General features: G+C 36.8%; 1 protein-coding gene across 15 annotated transcripts in view; it reads left to right on the plus strand.

Moving 5' to 3' along the window:
- Dlg1 (discs large MAGUK scaffold protein 1) overlaps positions 1-21657 on the plus strand; it is a 204817-nt gene that overhangs the window by 125990 nt on the left and 57170 nt on the right. For all 15 annotated transcript variants that reach the window (XM_031363610.1, XM_031363612.1, XM_031363617.1 and 12 more), the window contains 4 exons: positions 354-523; positions 2162-2298; positions 5257-5401; positions 13006-13126. In XM_031363610.1, the coding sequence (XP_031219470.1) occupies positions 354-523; positions 2162-2298; positions 5257-5401; positions 13006-13126 (573 nt within the window). The remainder of the gene's footprint in view (positions 1-353; positions 524-2161; positions 2299-5256; positions 5402-13005; positions 13127-21657) is intronic.

The following is a 21657-nucleotide window of genomic DNA, read 5'->3' on the forward strand; positions in this document are numbered from 1 at the left end:
CAGCTACAGTGTATTATGCCGGAGAGAGCGGGCTGGGGGGGGTTGGGAGGGGATTAGGGGGAGGTTGTTCTGAGTTCAATTCCCAGCAAGCACATGATGGCTCAAAGACATCTCTACAGCTACAGTGTACTCATACACATAAAATAAATAATTTTCTTTTTAAAAAAAGAAATATACTAATATTTTTAAATTTTTATTTTTTTACTTTTCTCTTTTGCTGGCTTTTGAGAAATATATACACTGGAATTTAACATGTAGCTTATTCATTATACTTTCTAAAATAAATAATTTTTATCAAAAAGAAAAATTAAAAATTGGTACTTAATATTTTAATATTTTTACATTTTTATCAGGGTAAATGACTGTATACTGAGAGTAAATGAAGCAGATGTTCGTGATGTAACCCACAGCAAAGCAGTTGAGGCATTAAAAGAAGCTGGATCTATTGTGCGATTATATGTGAAAAGACGGAAGCCAGCATCAGAAAAAATCATGGAAATAAAACTCATTAAAGGTCCTAAAGGTACATATTAAGAAATATGTGTTAACCATTTTTTCTACTCTAAGATTGTCATACTATTATCTTCCACAGACTCTGAGTTGGTTCATAGAATGTGCCTGTTATTTCCATTGCTCTTTGTCTCAAGTACAGTTTACAGTGGCTGTATTCCCAGAGTGGCAGCAGTTGACGCAGTCCTATAGTAATTCCCGTGCACTGTTATACATTTTACTGTTATGTGTGTGTGCATTGAAGAGTATGTTCTATTTGATGTTGTGTATATGTAGTGTTTGTGTGCATGTGGTATGCACACTCATGCATGCACGTGGGTAGGTATCCCCCTCTGTCCACTTCCCATCGTACCTTTTGAGACAGGCTCTCTTGCAGTTTGGTAGCCTATCCTTAATACTTTAAACAATAGAGAACAGAATCTCTACTTATTTAAAATTTTTAAATCACATTATTTGGTGGGGAAGGAGTGGTCTGCCATGGTGTGCATATGGAAATCAGGACAGTTTGCATGAGTTAGTTCTCTCTCTCTATGTGGATCCCTAAGGTCAACCTAGGTTATCAGGCTTGGTAGAAGGCACCTTTGCCAGCTGACCCATCTTACCAGCCCTCTAATTCATAATACATTTGTTTGTATCCATTATAAGTGTCATTTTGGTAAGGACTTTTTTTTTCTGCTAAGAAGGTGGTGGGTGGTGGTGGCGGTGGCGGTGGTGGCGGTGGTGGTGTGAAGTACTCTTATTAAATACTTTCTCTTGAAATCATATGTAATGTTTATATCAACTTTTGATTATCTGCAAAGCACTCTAATAGTAGAGATTTTAAAAGGGTAGGATAGTGTGTGTCATGGCGCATGTACCTCTGTAGTGAGGACTGGGAAGATGGTTTCTGAGTTTGAAAACACTGATGGGATAAATAGAAATAGTAATTCTAGTTAGTACTTGGCTTCCTACAGGAAGGAGGCCTCCAACAAAGACAATGTGGAGAATTTGGAAATGATGGGATTTCAGAACTGTAGAAATTGTTATTTTATTTTAAATTGTCACTTCAAGACTATTGGAGAAAAGTATCCACATTTTAAAGCCTGATGTTTTACCTCATACAAACAAAATTTTGATTTCTTTTCAGTGTTATGGAAATATTAAAGTATTAGTACGAAGCATAATTAAAATGGAAGTAGAAATAAAGCATAATTTTAAGTTTCTGTTGATTTTCAAATCCATTTACAGAAAGACTTGAAGAAATCCAAAGTAAAAGGAGTATTTGTAACTATTAAAATGCCTTCATTTATATAAAAATCTAAGGTTTTAAAAATAATTTAGATTTATTTTTTGTGTATGAGTGCTTTGTTTGCTTAAATGTCTGTGTACCACATGAGTACCAGGCAAGAAGGTGTTAGAGCCCCTGCAACTGGAGTTACAGATGGTTATGAGCCATCATGTGGGTGCAAGGAAGCAATACCTCTGTAGGAGCCTCCAGTGGTGCTCTTCACCACTGACCCTCTTCAGTCTCTAAACTGAAGATTTTTAAAGCAGAAAACTAAATAAATAATTTTCTATGTGATGGAATGATCACTTCTAATTTTCCCTCTTTTTCCCTCTGGGCTTTAATTCACATTATTGATGAGAATCTAAACAAGTGTATTACACCCAGGTCTTGGGTTCAGCATTGCTGGAGGTGTTGGGAATCAGCACATTCCTGGTGATAACAGCATCTATGTAACCAAAATCATCGAAGGAGGCGCAGCACACAAGGATGGCAAGCTGCAGATCGGAGACAAGCTGCTAGCAGTGAGTACAAGCAGTGTTCTGAACGTCATTCTGAGGTCACCAGCGAAGGCTGAGTGAATTCTAGCCCTTGTCAAGGTGTTACTACCTTTGCCTTTAACAGCCCTATGCTCATCTGGATTTTTCCTCTCTCTCATCTCTCTTTCCTAGTTAAAGAGTTGAAGTCTTATAGTGCACAGACTTGTTAAGTCACAGTCTAAGTTATAGTGCGGTGTGGCCATTTGTGACCCTCTTTTGTTTGATCTGTGCTATTTATAACATAAGGAAAAGTAGTGAAGCCATTACTCATTCCCAAAACAAAAACACCAAGAATTGTGTGTATTTTTTCTCTTTTCTTCTCACAAATTGTTTAAGCAGGGTCTGGAGAGATGGCTCAGTGGTTGAGAGTACTTATTGCTCATTCTTATAGGACCCAGGTTTGGAATTTGATGCCACTTTCCCACCTTCATGAGCATCAGCCATGCATGTGTGCACACACATGCACACAAAATTAATAATAAAAATGTTTGATTACATACGTAATTCTAAATATCTTATTATTTGGAAACTTTTTCTGAAGCTGCTGGAGTGTGTAGTTTCTTCATACTTTTTTCACCAGATATGATGATACTGTGATGGATCCATATTCCTAGAGCAGAAACCCATTCATAAAAGATTTAGCTTTGTGACTGTATCACCATTTATCCAGTGTTCATCAACAAATGCCTTACTTAGTCCTCATACTCACTAGGAAAATGAAACCTGAGGAAACGGTAAGGTGCTGGTGAAGATAAGGTCCTATGAAGCCTAGAAAGGGAAGAGAAAGCTAGACATGTCTCCTAGGGTTTCTGTTGCTACAGTGACACACCATGACCAAAAAGCAAGTTAGGTACCAAAGGGTTAATTCAGCTTATGATTCTACATTGCTGTTTATCACCAAAGGAACCAGCAGACAGGAGCTGATGCAGAAGCCACAGAGAGGTGCTGTTTACTGGCTTCCTTCCCATGGCTTGCTCAGCCTGCTTTCTTATAGAACCCAGGACTACCAGCCCAGAGATGTCACCATCCACAATGGGCTGAGCCCTCCCCCATTTATCACTAATTATGAAAGTGCCCTACGGCTGGAGCTTAGGGAAGCATTTTCTCAATTGAGGCTCTCTGCTCTCTGTTGACTCCAGCTTAGACATAAAACTAGCCAATACAACATTTCAGATATGTTAACACTTTCATAAGTATGGGCTCGATCATCCATGCTCAGTCCTAAACAAAATAGGCTAAGCAAACTGGTAATAGTAGGAGACAGAATGACAGCAGTAGTAGCCAGGGGACTGTGCTGACCATCAAGGCCTAGCAGCAAGAAGGCTTAGAGACGTTTGTAAAGACATAAAATAGTGTAGTATAGTAGTAATTATGTCATTTCCTCTTCTGGAGCATGTTACAAATAGTTATGGTACAAAGAACTGCTGTGTACTCCGTTGTACAAAGGTTTCATTGACTACTTAAGTTGGTTTTATTGGCTCATTAGGTATTCTGTTAGTAACATTACTAAGCAATAAAGGCTACCATCCTATTGTTTCCTAGACACTTGTAAAACTTTTATTTTCAACATTAGTTACTTGACAGTGGGGAACAGGACTGTCTTTGCTCTTGCCTCTTACAACATTGTTGCCAGTCTTTCCCTAAGCTTCAAGTGATAGTTTCACCATAAATACCCATCTGCCCTCATAAACAGCCTTCCATTAGATTTCTTACTTCCGTATGTATTCTTTATTCTCTCTCTGTGTGGGGGGGAGTACAGGTACCTGTGTGCTACTACTGTATGGAGTACTGAGGACAGCTTCCAAGGTTTGTCTTCCACCGAGGCAGGGACTCTCCGAGTTTCTGCTGCTGTGCTGCACACTGAGCTTCCTGTTTCTGCCTGCCATCTTTAGGAATGCTGGGCTTGCAGTGTATGTCACCACCTCTGAATGGTTTCCTGTTTTTGAGTCCAGGGATCTAACTCAAGTTGTCGGGGGTTGTGTAACTAGTCTTTTATCCACTTAGCCATCTCTCCAGCCCTCAATTTTATTTTTTAATTTTATATGTACAATGCTTTATTGTTTGTCCAGAACTAGTATTGTTAGCAGGAAACCAACAACCTATGTTGATTTTTTTCAAAAGCAACAAGACTTTTCATTCTGTCTCCAAAAAAAAAGGGTTAATAAAGCCTTTGTTCTTACAACTATGCTGAAATTAGACAATTTGAGGCCTCATTTTAATTGACTTTAACCTGGCAATTGACAGACCTCCATCATCACCACTTTTCTCTCTAATTTGATGTTCTTCTTCGTCTCACTGTCACTAGTTCTCTCTCTCCTTTTTTGTCATGCTCTCTAGCTTCTAGTCTTGAAGGTGATTTAGAACTCTGTCTTGTGTGTCCTGTTAAGTTGGGACATACTCCCAAATGTAAACTGCAAAAGAAGACTGATAAGTGTCAGATAATTTTTGCTCAAGTCTAAAACTCTGAGATCATCGTCTTTCCTTGTATATCTAATCAGAGTAATTTGTCAGCTCTTATGTAACAGATGTAATAGTAAGAAAACATTTAATGGCAAACCAATAGTCATAGTATCGTGCCTATTTCTACAAACTGGATCGTGCTTGACAGGAATAGCTTACTTTTAGTTTGTATTTTAATACTGTTTCTCTTTAAAAGAATTAAATTCTGTAATACTGCATCCCTAAATGTTTTAATTTAGTCTTAATTAGTGAGAGAAAATTGAGGCTGGGGAAAAAACCTACAGTCAAAATTGTCTATTTCATAAACATTTGTAAAAACAGTTTCCATGTATCATAGACAGTAAAGATATGTATCTTTTTCCACATCTTGATTTTCCATGAATCACTCTTTATGTCCCATATCATTAAGGTAATTATTTTCTTCTAAAAACCAGAAAGCATGTAAAAGTGTCTCAAATATTATCTCTTGTTATTTCCTTGTAGGTGAACAGTGTATGTTTAGAAGAAGTTACTCATGAAGAAGCAGTGACTGCCTTAAAGAATACATCTGATTTTGTTTATTTGAAAGTGGCAAAACCAACAAGTATGTATATAAATGATGGCTATGCACCACCCGACATCACTAATTGTAAGTGTGTTAGCTTAAGGTTGCTTACATGTGTCTTATTTTCATGACTATGCTCTTTATAATGTTACCAATAGACAGTGTGATAAAAGAAGATTAAAAATACTATACACATAAACCCAGTGTTGGGGAAAGAGAGACGGACTGTCTTAAAAGAAAAGAAAGAATTGACTGAAAAGATGGCTCAGCAATTAGGAGAGCATATTGCTCTTACAGTGGCTCCAATCTTGTACCCAGCACCCCCTCAGGTGGCTCACAGTCAACCTGTAACTCCAGCTGCAGAGATCCACTGCACTCGTCTGTGTTCCTGAGACCTGTGCCCATATGCACAAACACACATAAACACATAAGTAAAATCTTTTTTTAAAACATAAATATTTTAAGAGAACCACTAATTTTTAAACTGATTTTTTTTAATCTGTTAAGTCATAATTGTAATAAAAGTAGTTTTCACCTTGATTCTCAAGCTTTTCTGTAAATAACAATTACTAAAGGTTTTTTTTTTTTTAAATAATGCAGGTTAGTGTTATATGCTTGAGCACAAAAAATAAGGAAGTAGTTTATTCTGTCTGTTGCTTCTGGTTGGTTTATTGACTAGTGTTTGAAAAACACTGACTGACATAATTGAATTATTTTCTTAGTGATGTTCAGCCTTTCTAATTGACAGAAATGTTATGCTGCTTCTTAACAAAGAGAACGTGTCACTGCGTGAAATTCTTACATATCCTTGGTCTTATGCAGAAAGTTTACATTAGGACTTTGTATATATTTATTTGCATTTAAAGAATATGGCTTATCAGTTCAGGTATTAGTCTCACTTTGAGTACTGCCTCTTTAGGACAGCAATGTGCACATTTGGGACCACATTTCCACAAATTGATAGTTGATATCCTAATTTTTATCAAATATATATTACAAATAACCAGGTTACTACATAGGAAAACATAAAACAAAAAAAAATATTTTTGTGAAATTAATTCTTTTTTGATAATGACCTGGCATTTTTTAAGTGGAAGAGCTAATCCTGAAAAGTAGTAAGTAATAACCGATGTCTGTTGTGTAGATGTGATGGATGTTTAGCTGTTTGTTCTTGGTTCCAGTCTGTTAATGAACTAATAGGATACTATGAGAAAATTGTAGTTCACCTTGGCTAGCTCAACTTTATATTTTATCACTATTCCTCATCTCAGGCAATTGCAATTATACCATGAAGAATTTATTTTTGTGGGCTTTTTAAGCACTTATATTTATTTTTCATAGTTTTTGCTTTCCTACACCCTTGGCAGACCTTGCATTCAACTTACTGCCTCTTCCTTGTATTATAATCGTCGAAGGTTCCGTACAGATCTGGCGTTCTTCATTGAATACTATATTATCTTTCTTGTCACTTTTATTCACATTGCTATTCTTAGAAGTGATGGAAAGCTACTCTAGCTCATGTAAGCCATGGCTATCTGGTGTCTTGATTTCTTGCTCTCTCTCTTGCCCTCTACCTCAGCTTGAAAACCTAAGTACTTGTAACACAGATCTTCTCAGTAACTGTCACTACAGTTTCTACAGCAAGCTTTAAGTCATTCGCAACCATTAGTTCAGCCTCACTTGACCTTCATACTGACTTCGTTTCTTTGCCTCCTTCTAGCTTGGTTTTCCTAATGGGTTTTCAGCTTACGTTCTGTGGTTTGTTGATGATACTTCTTTGTACTTCCAGTCATTTTACCCTTCCTTCCCAACCGTTCAAACAACTGCCTTCTTCATGCTTGGTCTATCAGTGTAGAACACAGCTGGAGATTGGAAAGTACATATAAGTTCTCTTCTGGGAGGTTAAGGAGTAGGCATACAGTAAGCAGGTGGGGAAAGAATTCTCAGTGAGAGAATGAACAGGAAAAAGTCCCAGGCAAGCCTGATGCTTCCTTGGTCAGGAATGAAGAGATTGTACTAAAACTACTTGTTCTTAGAGAGATCCATGTCAATGTGCATATATTTGTTACTTTGATATATGTAGATATTTTAGATCTACTACTTGTTCTTAAATCTCTGTGTCTACTCTTGTAATTTGCTGGTTTTGCTTGCCTCAAAGGTATGTGAGGTCTGTGTAGTTGTATTGGTTTGGTGGCTTGTTTTCTGTTTGTTTTAGTGCTGTAGGATTCTGTTATATGCACATACAATGGGTTTTCTATTTTGCAGCCGGGCCATTTTCAGTAGGGATTTATAAGGAGTAATAGCTGCTCAGATACTTTGCACAGGTCTGTTTTCTTGTGGTATTTATTTTCATTCTCATTTTATCCCATCACCACTGTCATTTATTTGCTTTAGAAAAATTGTGCTATGTAGCCCAGGCTGACCTCAAATTCACGCTCCTTCTGCCTCAGCCTCCTTGGTTCTGATTACATATATGTGCCACCATGCTCAGTTTATATAGTTTTCTTGAATTTATGTACCCCATTTCTCTTATAGTTGGCATTTCTGTGTTAGAGAGCTAGTGTGTGTGTATATATAGTCTTTAGCTGATAGTGCTAAACAGTTTAGAGTTTAGGGTGATATGGCCATAGCCAGTTAGCAAAGGATATGAAGCACTTTGTAGTCTGGCTTCTTGCATCTTCAACTCTTGAAATCATTACTCTTTAGTTACAGATGTTAATGGCTATGTATTGAGTTATTCATTATTTCATCCTGATCTTTATTCATTTTTTGTGATGATAAGAAAAAGCTAAAGATTTATATTATCTAAGGAGAAACCGGAGGGTAGTTTCTAGGTAATTAATGATGCTCAGTACCTCTTGTGATTATTGCTTTGACTAACATCTTTTATGCCATGAAATTAAATTTTACATTTTAATGTGCATTGCAAATATGTATGGATTCTTGTATGGCTTATGGTACTTTTACATATTGCTAGAAATTATTATATAAATAGTAAAAGGTATTCCTGAATTACTGACCATGGGGGGAAAAATGTGCATGGAAGGTATACATATGAGGCTAAAAGTGAATGTCGGGTATCTGTATCACTCTCCACCCTGCCTTTTCAAGGTTTTTTACTGAGTCTGGAACTCATTCATCTAAGCTGGCAGGTCACTGAGCTCCAGGGAGTCATTGGTCTCTCTTAAAAACTTTGGTTCCAGACACACACAAGCTTTCCTAATGTATGTGGTGGGGATCCAAATCCAGGTCCTCAGACTTGTATGGCCAGTACGTTATGGCCATCTCCCCAACCCTACATTTTTCAGTTGTTACTGTTTTTTGTTTGTTTACTTATTTGAAGGAGGTAGTATGAATTCAAGAAATTACAAGTATTTTCACTAAGTTTATGCTTTATACTTGTCATAAGTTTTTATTTCATTAAATTTTAAATTTTAGCTAGGCAGTGATGGCAAACGCCTTTAATTCCAGCTCTTGGGAGGCAGAGGCAGGCGAATTTCTGGGTTCAACGTCAACTGGTCTACAGAGTGAATTCCAGGACAGCCAGGGCTATACAGAGAAACCCTGTATAGAAAAATCAAAATACAAAAAATAAAAAAATAAAACAATAAATTTTTAAAAATTTAAATTTTAATTAATTGAATATTATTTTACTTAACAGAAGAGACAACTGAGCTATTTCTAGAGTTTATGGTGTATTTGGTATAAATAAGGACTTGGTCAAAGTATCTACTGAAAATACAAAGTATAGGATCACACAGAAAAAAAATTGTTTTAGATTTTGGTCAACCTAAACAACCACTTGTGATGCCCTCCAACTGTACATTACATAGTGGGAACGACCAGATCCAGTAGCTACAAAGCCAGTGAGGATGGCTGAGTGCCCTGCGTGGTGAGTCTGAAACTGACATCATTTTCTCAGGATAACCAGTGGCTGCAAACAAATTTTCACTGATTCCAGACCACCTAAGGAAGTGACTGCTCTATGAGAGCAGGGCTAGTCTCTTGAGGGTAACTGGACAAAGTGAGATGCTAAGTTATCCAATCATTTCCTGCAAGAGCACCAACTTTAAAGGTGTGATTTAAGCTCAGGCCAGTTCTGACTGGAGAGACAGAATAGTCTCTGGGGCCTAGATCATAAACCAAATTACTTCATTCTTCTTTATAACCACAACTTAGCAGCATCCTCAATATTCCAGTACTTGTCCCAAGAAATGAAGAAATGGCCTCTCTGCTTTTATTTCAAGCCCCAAACCTTGCATGTGTGCTCATTACTTAGACCTGTAATTTCAAAGCTTTCTTTAGGATGGAATACCAAATTCATGAAATCTGAATAGCTCTTCAAAATATTACATTCTTTGTTATCTTGACTAGCTCAATAAGTAGACTGATCTTCACATCAGCATCTGAAGTACAGAGTTTGATTACTGCAGGCAAGAAATCATTTTGTCTTGGGCCCCCAAGCTGCACTATTGTGTGAAGTGTGAAGTGTTTTATGCTGAATTTCTTCAATTCTATTTTTCCTTCCTGGAACATTACATACTGATGACAAGATATTACTGCCACCATACACGGTTAGAGTTCCTGACCCCCCTCCCCCAACGACATGCACACAGCCCTCACAGGATAAGCAGCATTTCTGTGACATCTCTTTCATCTTGTGTATCAGACTTTGAGCCCTTGTAAGCATCAAAAAGCCTTCTACTGGCTATCATGAAAGGAAGGCAGGGAGGCAGCCTGAGCACAGCTCTCCTTGAGGGGCCAGCTGCTGCTCACACCAGCTCTGAAGCAGCTGTTTTTCATGATACATTATTTCAAAGCTCATTGAAATCATTTTCTGTCCTACAGTCATATTATGAAACTTAAAAGCTTTATGGTTTTATCTCTAACCTCTAAGCCTGATGTATTTTGATTTAATTTTTACATGTAACATTTTTTATTCAAACATATATCCCAAAGATCTAGCACGCTTTATTAAACAGATTATGATTCTTAGCACTGTATTATATTGGTAGTGTTTGTTTGTTTGTTTTTGTTTTCTGAGACAAAAGATTCTTTGTGTATCCTTTGTTGTCCTGGAACTCTAGACCAGGGCGGCATCAGAAATACACCTGTCTTCGCCTCCCGAGTGCTGAGTGTTTGCTGCCCCCTACCTAGCTTTTACTGTGTGTGTTTGTGTGTGTGTGTGTGTGTGTGTGTGTGTGTGTGTGTGTGTGTGTGTGTGAGAGAGAGAGAGAGAGAGAGACAGAGACAGAGACATAGAGAGACAGAGACATAGAGAGAGAGACGGAGGGAGGGAGGGAGAGATTTTATTATTCGAAGAGAATATATGTATGATTCTAATTCTAACTATTATCATATTTTCCTATTCTTGTGGCATAACTTTATAATACATGTTGATTTTGTTTGTATAATAAGTCTTTCAACTTTGTTATTTTTCAAGATTATATTGAGTCTTTGAAGTTCCTTGATGGTTTTTAGAATAAAAATAAATGTTAGAGCTATGGAGATAGCTCAGTGGGAAAGTGTTAGGAAAGCATGAGGTCCTAAATCCAGCTGTGCTGCACCATGTAAGAGCCAGGCTCAGCAGCATGTGTTTGTAACCTCAGTGCTGGGGAAGCCAAGACAGGAGGGCCAGCCAGTCCACCACGATGACCAGCTCTAGGTTCAGTGAGGTGTGGTGAAGTGGAGGAGGACATCAGTGCCAACCTCCTGGCCTCTACATGCACACACAAACATGCCCACATATGCAGGCTTAAAACATGTGCATGCACCACACAAACAAACAAATAAAGCCAAGCTTGATATCTTGTTCCTGTAATCTTGGCACTTAGGAGGTTGGAGTAGGAAGATTTCAAACTCAGAGTAAGAGTGTGGCTGAAACAACCAAAACTGAAGAGAATAGAAAAGTATAGTGCTAAGTCCAAAATGATAGCTTTGCCTTAATTATACAGATATTTTTAAAATTCATTTGAGCAGCATTTTGTAATATAATAGAGATCTTATAGTTGTTTTTGTTACATTTAGTCAAGATACTAGATAGGCCTGATATTCAAGTCTATTATAAATGAAACTGCTTTTTAAATGTTTCTAGTTTTCACTGGCAAAAACATGACAGGCTTCTTTATTTTGATTATATAATCTGCATTGCTAAGCTCATTAAAAGTACCTCAGATTATCTTATAAAAGTCTGTTTATTCAACCATGTGATTTGTATATAAAGTTTTTTTCACATATTCCTGTTCTTTACATATTCCTTTCCTTTGTCTGATGACTGATAGAACAGATTCTGGGTCACTGTTAAAAAGAAATGTCAAGGACTAGACAGATGGCTCAGCAGTTAAGAGCACTGACTACTTTTTTAGGGGAACCAGGTGTAATTCTCTACACACAACATCAGCTTGCAACCATCTCTAACTCCAGTTCCAGAGGATCTGACACATTCTGGCCTCCAGAGGGATCAGGCACATACATAGTGTCCATACATATATGCAGGCAAAGCACCCATACACATAATTGAATTTTAAAATGAAAAGATGATGCATATCACTACTCTAGATGCATATCGCAACTCTAGAAAAACAACATTTTGCCAGAACTTTTATATATTCACATTGTCAGGTTAATAAAGCTAATTTTTATTTCTGACTTATAGTTTATGTTTTACATTTTTAAATTGCATGAATGTTTTATTTACAGAGATTATTGGGGTTTTTTATTCTGTTAACATGGTAAACTACATTGATACTATAATTTATCAATGAATTCATCTGTATATATTTGGAATTTTTGTTGTTGTTGGGAAGATTTTAGTTTGGGATTCAGTTAAACTTACTAATGATAAATATGGAAACGTCCATATTTTCATTCATTTGTTACCTGTGCAGAAAAGGGAATTAGATGACATTTGATTTAAGAGGTGATTGTCAAAGTTTAGGGAAGAGTGAATTTCTGGAAGAGACAGTGTATAAGTGAGCAGATGTCCACATTAGAAAACAGTTGATTACGAGATAGAAAAAAGTCTAGAATATAGAAGGAAACAAGTAGTGATGATTATGGAAGTCCATTAATTGGGGAGGGACAATCAATATTTCCAATCACAATAAATTGTGAATCCGTATACTCCTTTTTTTTCTTTCTTTCTCTCTTGTCTTAAGTCTACAAATGACTTGTTAGCAAAATTTACTGGACTGGAGAGATGACTCAGTTGATTAAGAGCACGAGCAGCTCAAAACCTGTCCCTGCAGTCGTGGAGCACCTGATGCCTTCTCCTGACCTCCATGGTCAACAGGCATACAAATGGTGTGCAAACATACATGCAGGCTAAACAGCCATACACATAAAATTAATAATTATTATTAATGATTTTTTATTGTACATGATTTTTTAGTCCTTTCTGTGACAATCTTTGACCATTCCTGGATTTGATTTTTCAAATCCACTTATATAAAATTCCTTTGTGTTTGTATTTTCTCAAAAGAGATCAAGTGAAATAAATTAGCTTCATCGATCTGAATGTTTAAACCAGTTTTTACCTGAAAACCGAGCTCATGCATCAATCCTAGGTGACAGAATTTAATAAATTTTGTTATGCAAAGCAGCAAAAATAAGTTTACTTTAGCTTTAAAGTTCACGTTGAGGTACTAAGTGATGCTCACTTTTGATATGCTTTCTCAATTGTTTTGAAGCTGCTTCTCAGCCTGTTGACAACCATGTCAGCCCCTCTTCATACTTGGGCCAGACGCCAGCATCACCAGCCAGATACTCACCCACTTCTAAAGCAGTACTTGGGGACGACGAGATCACTAGGTAAGAAACTTACATTTGTCTTCAGACATAAAACCAGCTCTGCAAAACTTTGATTAGCCACAAAAGAGAGCCAGCCTTTTAAGGGTTAATATTAAGTAATTTCTACTCCTTTCTAAAATACTGCTTTTACCCTCTTAAGGTGAAGTAAGTTGTCATGTCAAAATTAGCGTAAATAACTTGGTATGCTAACGTACACCTGTAGTTCCAACACTGGCAAGTTTAAAGCAGGAAGATCAAGAGTTCAAGTTCAAGGCTAGGGTACTTTAGCAAGTTCTGGGTTACAGATAAAACCCTGTCAGGAAAAAAAAGGGGGGGGGCGACAGGTGGAGGAGAGATTAGCTTAGATAAACCTAAACTATAAATTACACTGATCCAGGCTGGAGAGATGTCTCACTGGTTAAGAGCACTGACTGCTCTTCCAAAGGTCCTGAGTTCAAGTCCAACAACCAGATGGTAGCTCACAACTATCCATAATGAGATCTGATGCCCTTTTCTGGAGTGTCTGAAGACAGCTACAATGTACTGACATATAATAAAATAAATAAGTCTTAAAAAAAAATGCGCTGATCCATCCATTAAGCTAACTCTGTATTTTTTTCAATACATATCATAGAATATTATAGCAAGCATTTAGTTTATGTTTAGAAATATAGAAATCAACAAGTGGATGTAGGATTAGAGGTGAGGAGGACACACATATGTCCCAACACCTGGAGTAACTGGGACCAGCAGGACCCAGGCAGGCAGGAACTCTGCCAGTCCAGTGGCATGGGTTCCTTCCGGTCTATCTGGGCCAGTGCCCAGAGCAGAGCTTGGACGCAGACTCCGAAGCCAGTCCCACAACACCCAGAGGAATCTACTCCCAGGTGCTCTAATGGGCCCAGGATCACAGGATCTCAGGATCACAGAGACAGCTTGACTCTGAGGAGTTCTGACACAACCAGGATCACAGGTAGGACAAGCACTAGTCAGATTTAGCAAGGGCAGGTAGTTCTAAAGACAACCAGATGGTGGGAGGCAAGCATAAGAACATAAGCAACAGAAACCAAAGTTACTTGGCATCATCAGAACCCGATTCTCCCACCATAGCAAGTTCTGAACACACCATCACACTGGAAAAGCAAGATTCAGATCTAAAAATCACTTCTCATGATGATGATGATGATGATGATAGAGAACTTTTAGAAGGATATAATGGCCTCAAAGAAATACAGGAGAACACAGGTAAACAGCTAGAAGCCCTTCAAGAAGAAACACAAAAATTCCCTTAAAGAATTACAGGAAAACACAATCAAACAGGCAAAGGAAATGAACAAAATCATCCAGGATATAAAAATGGAACTAGAAACAATAAAGAAATCACAAAGGGAGACAACCCTGGAATTAGAAAACCTAGGAAAGAAATCAAGAGTCATAGATGCAAGCATCACCAACAGAATACAAGAGATAGAAGAGAGAATCTCAGGGGTGGAAGATACCCTAGAAAACATTGACACAACAGTCAAAGAAAATGCAAAAAAGCAAAAAGCTCCTAACCCAGAACATCCAGGAAATCCAGAAGACCAAACCTAAGAATAACAGGTATAGAAGAAAGTAAAGATTTCCAACTTAAAGGGCCAGTAAATATCTTCAACAAAATTATAGAAGAAAACTTCCCTAACCTAAAGAAAGAGATGCCCATGAACATGCCAGAAGCCTACAGAACTCCAAATAGACTGGACCAGAAAAGAAATTCCTCCTATCACATAATAATCAAAACACCAAATGCACTAACCAAAGAATTTTAAAAGCAGTAAGAGAAAAAGTCAAGTAACATGTAAAGGCAGGCCTATCAGAATTACACCAGACTTCTCACCAGAGACTATGAATGCTTGAAGATCCTAGGCAGATGTCATACAGACCCTAAGAGAACACAAATACCAGTCCAGGCTACTATACCCAGCAAAACTCTCAATTACCATAGATGGAGGAAACAAGATATTCCATGACAAAACCAAATTTACATAATATCTTTCCATGAATCCAACCCTACAAAGGATAATAGATGGAAAACACCAACATAAGTTGCAAAACTACACCCTAGAAGAAGCAAGTAATCTTTCAGCAGACCCACACAAACATAATTCTACCTCTAACAACAAAAATAACAGGAAGTAACAATTACCTTTTCTTAATATCTCTTAATATGAAAATTAATATTACCAACATATCCTAATTGATTGAAATCCAAAAATATGAGGAATTAGAAATTTGTTGACTGTCATCCAGTAGTCTCTAATTTGGTAACTGGAGAAATAGGTCCAATATTGTACAATCCATATACACTTTCAGCTTGTTTGTACCTGACAGTGTCTTCCTGGGTTCTACATAATGATCTTGAAATTAAGCTTCTCCTATCTCAGCCTTTCTAATAGTAGGATTGTTAATTTGATGTTTTTACACTATTCTATGGTTTCCAGAACAGCTTGCATACTTCAAAATTACTTATGCAGACAAAATAAATTAGTTTGGAAGGTGCCTTGTAAAAGAACAATGAAGAATAAGACTGAATGCTTTGCTTGACATTTATAATTATTGTGTCAATTTTGAAGAAGAGGATTTTATAAGTTACTCTTTTTCTGAGATGAATGCTTTTCAAAATCATCACAGCCAGTGAACCATATTCTTACCCTCACGTAATGTCTGTGCCACCCTCCAAGCAGAACCATTGTTCATTGAAACAGTTGGTGAGTGACTTCATGGATAGACCATCTTAATACCTATACCATTTCTTAAATGAAATAACCTGTTCCCTGTGGAATTAAGACAATCACTCAAGTCAAATAGCTTTGACCATAGCAGGAAATCTATATCCAAAAATCGTGCCTACAATTCATTCCTTGGCGCAGCAGAACTGTCAACTCTCAGCTTAGCTACTATGGAGGTAAAATTCTTTGGTGATGTGATGGACATTGAAGTACAGCCTTATTACAATGAAATCCAATGTCTAAAAATTGTTCTTATTTTGGGTTTGTACCACTGTAAGAGCCAAGATTTTAGGCTCTACTAAAAACAAAACAAACAAAGTCTTTATCTATTTGTGGTCATTTTTTCAAAAAAGGTAATAGTAATATATTATTTTAAAGTATCATACAGTTAATATGTTTGGAGTTATTTAAAATTTATATTGAGAAAAACGTATATATTTTCATTAATGCTGTAGACAAGCATCTCCAAATGACTGTTCAATTGATTGTTGTTTTATATCAAACAACTTTTATAATACTCATTTTTACTGTTACAATATTTTGTAAATTTTAAAGAATATGATAGAAAAATGAAAGGTATGGCAGGTATTGAAGGAGGAGGGGTCTCTAGAAGGAATTGGAATACAAAATGGAAAGAAGAATGTGATGTAATTCTATTTACTTAAAATATGTTTTTAAATGTTAACAAATTGAGATAAATTGAAATTATGTATCTTTTCTCATCATAATGCCATAAAACTTAAGTCAATAAAAAAGAAATCAGTAAATGATTTTTTTTGGCATGATATATTATTGTTGATACTCTGACACCAAAAATTTGCTTTTATCTAACAATAGTAATCACACTAGAGTTGATGTGTAAGAAATTCCATAGGATTCCAATAAATAAGGTAGATATATTTTAGCTCTATTTCACATTATTAATGGTAGTAATGAGACACTGTATATAGGTTCTGTCTTAGTCAGGGTTTCTGTTCCTGCACAAACATCATGACCAAGAAGCAAGTTGGGGAGGAAAGGGTTTGTTCAGCTTACATACACTTCCATGTTGCTTTTCATCACCAAAGGAAGTCAGGACTGGAATTCAAGCAAGTCAGGAAGCAGGAGCTGATGCAGAGGCCATGGAGGAATGTTCCTTACTGGCTTGTTTCCCCTGGCTTGCTCAGGTTGCTTTCTTAAATAACTCAAGACTACCAGTCCAGGGATGGCACCACCCATGAGGGGCCCTCCTCCCACCCTTGATCACTAATTGAGAAAATGCCTTACAGCTGGATCTCATGGAGACATTTCCTCAAGGGAGGCTCTTTTCTCTGTGATTACTCCAGCCTGTGTCAAATTGACACAAAACTAGCAAGTACAGGTTCTTAGTCCAGTTTTACAAGTATTTTATATTAACTGTAGCATTTAGTGTTATGTGTTCTCAGTAATGTCTATTATATTTTTATTACTTTCATTATTGTTGGCTTCAACCTCTGTTTAGTTGTGATTTTTCTTTTTTGGACTATAAACATCAGACCTAGTTCCCAAACTTCTCTTCACAGCTCCTTTCTCTGCAGAAATTTTACACGATTCCCAGATATTTATTGATTTTTTTTTTCTACATACAATTTTTACTATTTATTAAAGACCATGGCTGGAAAGAAGGCTCAGTGGTTAAGAGCACCATCTACTCTTTTGGAAGAACTAGGTTCAATTCCCAGCACCCACATTACGGCTAACAAGTTCATTTAACTTCAGTTCAAGGGAATCCTCCTCCAGCACTCCATACACATGATGTACAGACATACATGTAGCAAAGCACCCATACACATAAAATGAAGATAAGTAACTCTTATAAAAAATTAAAGATCAGAATTCCATTCTAATCAGATAGATGTATGTGCTTTATTACAACATAAAGAATTTAAGTCTTGGTGCTAGTACGATAGCTTAGCAGGTGATGGAAGCTGCCACTAAGCCTGACAACCTGAGTTCAATTCCTGGAACCAACATGGTGGAAGGAAAGAACCAGTTTCTTCATGTTGTCCCCTGACTGCTGTTTGCGTATAACTGCCCCCAACACAGACCGTAACCAATGAGTAAAATGTAATTGTTAAAACTTAATTAAAAATCAAAAATGAAAGCTTGTGTAAATGTTTGATATTACAGGGTATAGAGTATTCTCAACACTTTTCAGCATTGGTCAACATATTGTTTGCTGAGAACACAGTGTTACATAAAAATGCAGCACATGATGCAAGTATGGCTAGAGACATTACAAGAATCGTTGGATAGTCTGTCCTGAGCTCAAGCCGGAATTCATTTAATGGCTTGTTTGTTTTTATGAAACTCAAGTTATCAATTCAAATACCAGTTTTTTTTTTAAGTCAAGTAGTCTAATACTATACAATCCAAAGATAACACTACTGTAATATTTATATACTAAAGAAGAATGGTTGTGAAATACTGAAGAAAGTCTTTTTGTTTCTGTCAGTAAAGCATTGTGATTCTGTTAGAGCAGAACTCTGTAAGAACATTGGGTTTCAAATGCACAGCAGTCTCAACTCTTCGATGAAGTTTTTCAAGCAGTATTTGTTAGTAGTATAGCATGTATGCATGCAACACATTCGGAAGCAAGACTGCAGTATTGTCCCATGATGTAACATAGGTGACAGTTACCAGAAACACGGAAATTTGTTACACATTTGATTTTGAATTGATTTTTAATTGTTGTACATTCAAAAGTTTTTTACTTTTGCCAAAGTTTTCCTCACTCCCAAGTCATTGTGGCCTCAGTATAGAATTGGGACCTATAGATTAAGAAACTGGGCTCGACTGGAGCAAGCAGAGGTCCTGAGTTCAATTCCCAGCAGCCACATGATGGCTCACGGCTGTCTGTACAGCTACAGTGTACTCATACACATAATAAATAAATAAATGAATGAATGAATGAATGAATCTGGGCTCAGCGCTGGAGAGACGGCTCAATGCTTTAAAGGATTTACTGCTTTAGCAGAGGATCTAGGCTCAGTTTCAGTGTCCATAAGGTGGTTCACAACCACCTTTAACTCTAGCTCTAGAGGATCTCATGCCCTCTTCTGACTTCTGTAAGCTCTAAGCACACATGTTGTATACTTACACACATTAGGGCAAGCACTCACACATATAAAATGAAAATAAGTCTTTAAAAAGAAAGTGAAGCAATGATGTCTCGTAAGTACAGGGGAGTTTATCTTGTCACTGAGTTAGCAGTGCTGGAAATAAAACGCTCATTAGTTGGACTAGTAATGAAATAATGAATATTCAGTGCTTATTGTTTGTAAGCATTCCTCCTCAAGTGATCTCTATTTTTGTTATTTGCTATTAATGCCTATTTCTAGAAGAGGCAAAATGATTTGTATAGCTTTAATATCTCTGCACATTTTTCAAACTAAGGTAAGTTGTAATTGTGTTTCATTCCTGTCTCGTCCAGACTCTCTGCACATCTCATATCTAGAGTATTTGTTGGACATTTAACACAACAGACCTACCTATTTCCATACTAATATGTAAACAAGATGGTTGGTTACTAAAAAGATCTTAAAATGGTGTGCATTATATAACCCCATTTGATAAGTATGGTCCTATGCCCAGGTTATAAACTATAAAAATTATAAACTATAAAAATCTTTGCCCAAACATTGTTTAAGTCCTCCATAGTTTGAACCAAAACCTCTTGAGGTTGTCATACAGTCTCAGCTCCCCTTCAGAAATACCATAACATACGTTTAATGGTTCTAAATGGTGTATGCCCTCAATCCCAGCACTTGGGAGGTAGAAACAGGTAGATCTATGTGAGTTTGGGGCCAGTCTGGTATACAGAGTGAGTGAGACCTTGTCTCAAATACAAACAAATAAAACACCCACAATAATAAATAAAAAATTTAAAGATTAGTTTTATTCAAATACTTAAATACCATTTTATACATATTAAGTTTACGGATGGAGCTGGCAAATGGCTCAGTTGGAAGACTTAAGTTTGGTACACACACACACCCAAGCCCACATTTTAAGAAGCCATGTTGGTAGCACACTTGCAGCCCTGGCACTGGGGAATCAGAACAGGTGAATTCCTGAGGCTGCTGAGCCCACAGCCTTGACCCACTGTGCATGTTCCAAGCCAGTGAGAAACCCTGTCTTCAAAGAAACAACCTGAGATCTCCTTAGACCTGCACACATGACAGCCCATGTACACACACATGACTAAGTCAAATGTGAAGCTTAATATTTTGTAGTTATTAGTTTTTAATGTGATAAACTATGTATATATCATAAGATTAAAATGTTAGTCATGTCCACAATGGAAAGTTCAGGAACATATTCAGTATGTGCTGCTATTACTACTAGCTATTTCCAAACCTTTTTCATCATCACAGAATCCACTCTATCCTGGCTCCTGATAACTTGAGCCTACTTTCAGTCCCTTGAATTTGCTTCATCTAGATAAGTCATGTAGGCAGAACCATGCAATTTATCTTTTGTGACTGATTTCACAGCACATTGTTTTCAGTGTTCACTCATGCATTAGCATATATAAAATCTTCATCTTTCTGAGTACTAGTCATGTATGTATATCGTAGTGTGTCTGTGTGTACATGCATTTTCAAACCACACTATAAATAATTCTTTGATAAATACTGACATTCGTGTAATTTAATTCATGCTGTGAGCAAGTTTCTTAGGAAATAATATGGGTATTATTCTAAGACCATGTAACTTCTCTGTGAGTTAGCTTTGTACAGAACCATCAAACATACTTTACACTCAGAGTCTGGCACTGTACACCTTTAATCCCAGTACTCAGGAGGCAGAGGCAGGAGGAACTTTGTAAATTCAAGGCCAGCCTGATCTACAAAGAGAGTTCTAGGACAGCTAGTGCTACACAGAGAAACCCTGTCTTGGAAATAAAATACAATCATTGCATGTCACCTACAAGAGTTCTAGAAGTATCTCTTGGTTTAATTTACATTGTTCTTATCAAACTTAGAAACAATTATTCTATGAATTTACAATTCATGCATATGTTTTGAAGCAAGGTAGGATCCCTGCATATGGAATCTTCTACCTCACATGTTACAGCTCGGATGTGCCCCTCGTCTTACCCTGTCTCTCTTTTAGAATCTCCAAATTACTGCCTTCCTAAATTTTATTATATTTTCATTCATATAGATGTATATATACACATGTATTTCCCTAAACATTTTGTTTAATTTCCAATTTTTGATAAGAAAAACAATTTCATGAACAACATAAATGAATTAGCAAAATTGATTTAACATGTTACACAATTAAAATCAATCATATTTAACTCTCAAGATTATTATAACTGTTTTCTTTTCTGTTTTAGAAAAATTCATATTAAAACTTTTAAATGCTTGCTAAATGTACTCTATTTAAGAGTAATATATGTCAAGTGATATTCGCCATTTCATCAAATTTGAAAGGATCTGCTTCTGGCACTTACATCATTTTCCCAGATGATCGATGTTAGAGATTTTCACATAAGTCTTACATGCTGAGTGCTGTGAAAATTATCAGTGGAGAGACACAAGCCAGAGAGTTTTGATGTGTGGGAAAAGTAAATGTGAAGCAATACACTGGCAGGGTAATAATGTAAGCCTTAACCACAAGGGCTTGGGAGGTAGAGGCAAGCAGATCTCTGAGTTTGAGGACAGACAAGAACTCCACTGTGTGTTTTAGAACACGTAGAAAACAAAAAATTGTTTGGTTTGGGTTTGGAGAAATGATTGCTCCAGTGGTTAAGAG

Source organism: Mastomys coucha, unplaced genomic scaffold, assembly GCF_008632895.1.
Source record: "Mastomys coucha isolate ucsf_1 unplaced genomic scaffold, UCSF_Mcou_1 pScaffold12, whole genome shotgun sequence".
Classification (NCBI taxonomy): Eukaryota; Metazoa; Chordata; class Mammalia; order Rodentia; family Muridae; genus Mastomys; species Mastomys coucha.